Source organism: Podarcis melisellensis (genome assembly GCF_964234715.1).
Source record: "Podarcis melisellensis genome assembly, chromosome: 2".
Classification (NCBI taxonomy): Eukaryota; Metazoa; Chordata; class Lepidosauria; order Squamata; family Lacertidae; genus Podarcis; species Podarcis melisellensis.
In genome coordinates, this window is record NC_138529.1 from 52,556,714 (window position 1) to 52,562,713 (window position 6,000).

The window sequence follows — 6,000 nt, forward strand, 5'->3', positions numbered from 1 at the left end:
TGGAAACTGTTTGTGAAACAGACGTCGTTGTGGTACTAGTAGACGTTGTAGATGACTGACTATTTGATGATGGAGATGGAGATACTGATGCAGGACTACTAGTAGTAGGTGTGGAACCACCTACAGCTTGAGCTTGAGCTTGGGCTTGAGCCTGGGCCTGGGCTTGAGCCTGGGCCTGAGCAGCAAGAATTGGTGTCAGTTCAGACTGCTGAATAACTTTCACTCCATCAGGTTTGGTCCATGCTGACTCACGTGTCCGTGCATTATAATAATAAACCTAGAGGCAAAAAAGACAATTTTATGCTACTGTACATAACCTAGTTCTTCCTTTCACCTTTCAGATCCTACCTGTGAAAAAGTCTCAAAATCAATATAATTGTTAGAAATTTTTCTTAGCATTCTGAAGGCTTTACAATACTACACAACCACCTTAACAAATAAGATTGCTAAGGATGCAAGCCTAATTCCGTGATCAATGCTGCTAGAGGGGGTTGGGATTCTGCAGACGTGTCCATTCACTGAGCATGATCCTGCAGGGGATTCTGCTGCCATAAAGGTTACCACTGTGCCTGCCAAAACTGTGGGCAGTTGTGAAGTTATCCATGACATGGGGCCCCAAATCAAGGTGCGGCATGCACAGCAGGGCCAGCCATGGAACCACTAGGCCCTGGGCTGGTCCTTTTACCAAAGAGGGGAACAATTCAGACCCCCCCCCCCCCCGTGGTGCCAATGTGAAAACTTCAAATACACACCTTCTGCCTTTCCCAACAGGATTGTTGTATCTTCAGTGTAGCAAGACAACAATTATTACTATTGCTACTAGGGATAAATCTTACCTTTCCATCTGGAGTTTTGTTTTCTACCCAGATCTCTTCAGTAGGTGGCATTGTTGGTGTTCCAGGGGCAGAGACAGGTGGCATCCCTGGAGGAAACATCATACCAGGAGGTGGTGGCATATTTCCCATTGGAGGTGGCATGAAAGGTGGTCTCTACAAACATATGCAAGAGTAAAAATATTACAAGGGATGTTCAAATTCACAGTGCCTTCATAACTAACCAAATCTATCCAGAAATAAGTCCCTATGGGATGTATTCAACTAAATCACTGCATGCACAGAACATCTTCCCCAAACACAACAGAACTTTCCCAGCCTCTCCTCCCCTTGCATGCCCCCCAAAACTGTTCTGGGGGTTCTCCCAACCCTCCAGAGCATATCTGGGGGACATGCAGAAAGAGGAGGAGTTCTGTTGCACTCAATCATACAGGGCTTACAGACTAGAGGCTACTGTTAGAAAAGTTGTGACAAAAGACAGAAGTGCTTGGCTTCCAGGGGAACACATCTAGGAAGCTGGGTGGGAAAAATGCTCAGTCATGTTCAACAAAATGAAAAGAGTAAGGACTGAAAACTGGAAATAGTGGGTAGATCTGAAAGAAAAGAGGAGGAAACAAATGAGTTGAGAAATAGGAAGAAAGGCTGATGAAAACTCCATCAAAGCCCTAGGGAGAAAAGGTTGTGGACTGTTGCCCTAAGCAAGAGAAATAGATGAAGTTTCAGGCAAGCAGAAAGTTGGAAGGCTGAGTGAAAAAAAGCAAATAATGATAGTGGGTTTTTTTAAGTATATGACAGCAGAGAAAAAGCAGAAAACGCCTAATATTAACATAACTTTAATTCTTTGGACAAAAAAGGTGGTAAGCGCTATTGGCAAATGGATGATCACAGTTTTCACTGCTGGAACAAGCAATCCTTCAGACATTAAAAAATAAAACTGATACTGTCCTCATCTCATACATATTTTTACCTGTAGATGTGGAGGTCCCATAGGTGGAGGAATTCCTCCTGGGGGTGGCATTGGAGGCATATTTGGATCAAATGGAGGACGTCCAAACGGAGGCCGGGGTGGTGGTGGAGGGCCTCGCATCATACCAAAAGGTGGAGGTGGGCGCATAAGAGGTGGTGGGCCTCTCATGACAGTGTTTGGTGGAGGAGCTGGTCCACGAAATCTCAGTGCTTGTTGTTGAGCCATTCTGTGAGCAAACCAAAATGAACAGTTTTGTCTTTAAATTATTTGATCGACAGAAGGAAATTGGTGTTACAAGTGAACCAAAACATTGTGACAAAGTTATCATGAAACCCAAACTGTTTGGGAGGCTTTGTCCTCATAATTTAAATGACTTAGAAAGCAGTATCTAGACTGGGGATACTTCAAATGGAAAGGCACTGCACAAGCTTCCCTCCCACAAACCTAAATAAAAGTCACCTCAAACACAAGGTGCAATACCCACATCTCTCCTGTATTTATATATATCCAAGACTTCTAAAACAACTGATTTTAATAAATACCAAAGCACCCAACAGTTTAATAACGTGAATGGGTGCACACCACACACTTGGATGGGAACATCTACATCCTTTTCACTTGTAGCCTAAATCTGAATTTGAGAATGCTATCCCCACTGTGCCACCCAGCCCTCTATAGAGGTAGCTTAATAAATGTATATATAGAAAAAACGTTCACCTTTGCAACCAACAAACGCTCTTCTGATGCTCTCAGGAAAACAATTTTGCCCACCATTTAGTGCCAGTGCAATACCAATGTTGGCATGATGACTCAAAATTGAAAAAAACAAAGGTTATAAGGTGGTGAACGACAACAGACAAATAATTCAACACTTAATATTTAACCTTCTAATTTTGGAAGTTGCATAGCACAGAGGTGTTTAAGAATTCTATTGTTGTATATAACTCGTAAATTTGTGATGTGACACTCAGTGGCCACTGCCAACTCCACTGAGATGGTCAAGAGCTACATCAGATTTTTTTGTGTGATAAAGCTATTAAGAGTACATAATATATGCATATTGAAGGAGTTACAAAGGATGCACATATGTAAGGATTTCAGGTTATGCCTTTAAAACTCAAGCAAGTTTGAGCCTGAACTTTTCCTATTACAGCTCACATGTATTTTAAAAGGAAAAAGCCACAATGCAGCTAAGTAAACTGACACAATGTGCATGTATTTTGTACATGTAAAATATAAGTTATTTAAAATATATCTTATAATAGGGGTGCCAAGACTGAACACTCTCACTAAGGAAGGTATTCTGCCAGTTCTGGAAAAATTCTGTCTACAGAACTTATAGAATTTTATCACAGGACATGCATAGGTAATGAGAATTTGCAATTGGCCTCCATTATTTGATAATAATGAACTTGTGAAATGGAAAATATTATGCGGAAAAATAAAGCACTGAAAAGTTTCTGCCATGCATTAGTGTTTGGGAAAAACTGGTTGCCCACATCCATCCTGGGAAGGACAAATTGGCAGACTCCAAGAGAATGCAAAACTTTTAGTATTTCCAAGACATATAAGTTATTTCATTTCAATTCGTACCAAACATAAAAAGCCTCCTCTATAGATTTCTGAGAGGAGGAAGGTCTGCGGCCTGCTAAAGAGCACACAGTGTTCTAGTGTGATATAGGTCTTCCTGCCCTCCCTCTACTTCCAGTATTCAGTACTGTTGCCACCAGCCCACTTCTACCTAAAGTCTGACATAAGAGGGAGAATAAAGGCTGGCAACAACTTGGATTGAGGGCTTCTTATCCTACATCTCTAAATCCTCACTGCTTCCACCACTGCTGCAATACACTGGAGAAACAGCCTGGGCCTAAGAGTACCAAGTCCACTATATATGCATAGTCAGGCCTTGTTTTGCTTGTCATAATGGGCCATTTCAAAAGGACAATGCCTTTTTCTTATGATGCACAGCAATTAAATTGGAAAAGAGACTGCTGCTATCAACACTAGAAGTTAAAAATACTATCTGGGTGAGTTTTTCCACTACTCTTATGATGGTTAGTATTTGCAGTGGAATTTCTGGATACAGTGAAAGTCACATCATACTGCAAATTACCAAAGATACAGTATATGCAAGCAGGGTAGCTGGGTGAAAGAGCAAACTGGACATCTGCACCTTTAATAGAAGTGCAGAAGACTTTCACCAGCTGCTGGAATTATTTCTTCGGCATGACTATTGAAGGTGAAGCAGCCCTGTCTTCTTTTTCACGTAGCTGCAACACAGACAAGTGCAGATTTCCCACTTTAAACTGGACTGCTTCATATGTTTTAAGTGGAAGAGGGCTGGGGTAGTGGCACAACTTCAATCTCAGTTATTCTGTTTAGTCACTAATGATGCTTAATATGTACATTTTTAATATTTGATTTTTCTACTTGTAATTTCTTAATGTTTACAAATAATATTTTTCTGTTAATTACGTTGCTTTAAATGGTGGATCTTTACGGTGTTTCATTTGAAGCTTTAAGGAAAGTTGCAAACCCCTTACAGATTCTTTTTCCAGGAATACAAAGCAGTACAGAAATGACTTTAATAATAAACATGCAAGTATTTCCATGTATGGAAAATCGTCATGCATGCGTTTTGCTCTGCATCCATATGTTGGGAAGCTGCCGTTCGACACAGCTTTCCAACACATGGACGCCAGAAGCGTACCATGCAAAACACAACCCTATATTAATGTCACATGTCAGCTTCACAGTTTTTCCTACGCGGGAACACTTCCTTATGCAGGACCACTGTTAACAAATGAAGTATTCCTTCTGGTTACTTGGATAAAACTTTAGATGTGATCTGGCCAACCTTCTACGCTTGCATGTCAAGTTTTTCACACACACACAACCCTGAGGGGCTTCTCCTCAATGCAGCCTGGTTACATGAACATATGAAATCCTGCCTTACACTTGAGGCAGCCCCTGGCTTCATTTAACTCTGCACAGAATAGATTTAACAGGTATCTGCTGCAGATGCAAGGGTTGTTTTATCCCCCCCTTGCCTTCCTCAGATCCTCTTTCCTGCTGAAATACTGAGGCCTTCCACATGCACAGAGAGGCATGCGCTCTCAGCTACTACTGAGCCGCGGGCCCCCAGCTGAGGCGCCAGTTCAAGAAGGAACTGGGGAAGAGCGAACCACGCATCTCATCCGCCGCCCGCCCGCCCGCCCGCCCGCCCGCTCTTGATACGTCAGCGTGTGTCCGGGAGCCGCCATTGGCAAAAGCCGGCTGCGTGTGGGGGAGCAGCCAACAGACAAAACGGGCATCCCGTCCCCAAGGCTGAAGAGCCGTTGGAAATAAATAAATAAATAAAAGCAGCGAGCATGGAGGCGGTACTACTCTGGAATAACGGCGGTTAAAGCGGTCGGGGCGCTGAGCGGGAATCTCACCAGGGCAGGAGCGAGGCTTGAGGTGAAGGGCGGGAGGGCGGGGGGGGGGAGCCCCGAGAGGGAGCGGAGGCCGAACGGCCGCTTCCGCCTCGAGACGAAAGGACGGAGGGGGGCGGGCCCAGCGACGCGAAAGCGGAGCGGGAAGGGCGCTCGTGCCCCCTGCGCGCGCGCTCTCTCTCTCTCTCTCTCCCTCGCGCGCGCGCGCTCACAAAAGGCCTCGTGCTCCCGGCTCCTCCTGCCAACCTCTTCCTCCCCGCCGCCATTCCCGGAGGACTTGGCCTTACCTCATCTCATTGTTGTACCGCTCCGCCGCCCCAGCGTCCCCTTCGCCGCCGCCTGCTCCGCCACTTGCGCCGCCACCACCGCCGCCGCCTCCTCCTCCTCGTTCCGCCATCACCAGCCGACTCTGCCGCCGCACACGCCCACCCTCGCCAGGCCTCGCCGCCTCGTCAGTGGCTGCCAGGTGCGTCAATCACATGACGGCGCCGCGTCACCCTCGCCTCGATTGGTGCCTGTCGCCGCCGATTTTGAATGAGAGGCGGAAAGCGAGTAGTGACTGGCTGGTTTGGCTCAAAGAGCATCAAGCGGCGCCGCTTGAACGCGCCCTCCTGCGGCCCGCTCGCTTGCACGTCACGTGACCTATAACCCGGAATTGACCTTGATTACCTAAAAAAAAAAAAGAAGTCTCTGACCACAGAGATAAGAAAATAAAGGGACGCATCCTATTCTTTTGATACGGAACTTACGGGTGTATGTTGGAGAA

At 45.5% G+C, this 6,000-nt stretch overlaps 1 protein-coding gene across 10 annotated transcripts in view; it reads right to left on the minus strand.

Moving 5' to 3' along the window:
* TCERG1 (transcription elongation regulator 1) overlaps window positions 1-5,669 on the minus strand; it is a 35,665-nt gene extending 29,996 nt beyond the window's left edge. For 4 of the 10 annotated variants that reach the window (XM_081900100.1, XM_081900107.1, XM_081900101.1 and 1 more), the window contains exons 1-4: window positions 5,522-5,669; window positions 1,801-2,026; window positions 837-989; window positions 1-277 (exon numbers count right to left, since the gene is read on the minus strand). In XM_081900100.1, coding sequence (XP_081756226.1) covers window positions 1-277; window positions 837-989; window positions 1,801-2,026; window positions 5,522-5,631 — 766 coding nt within the window. In that variant the 5' untranslated portion in view covers window positions 5,632-5,669. Of the gene's footprint in view, window positions 278-836; window positions 990-1,800; window positions 2,027-2,517; window positions 3,462-5,237; window positions 5,294-5,521 lie in introns of those variants that run through there. The other 6 variants (XM_081900102.1, XM_081900098.1, XM_081900103.1 and 3 more) reach the window with 5 other exon arrangements.
* Between the last annotated feature and the right edge of the window lie 331 nt (window positions 5,670-6,000).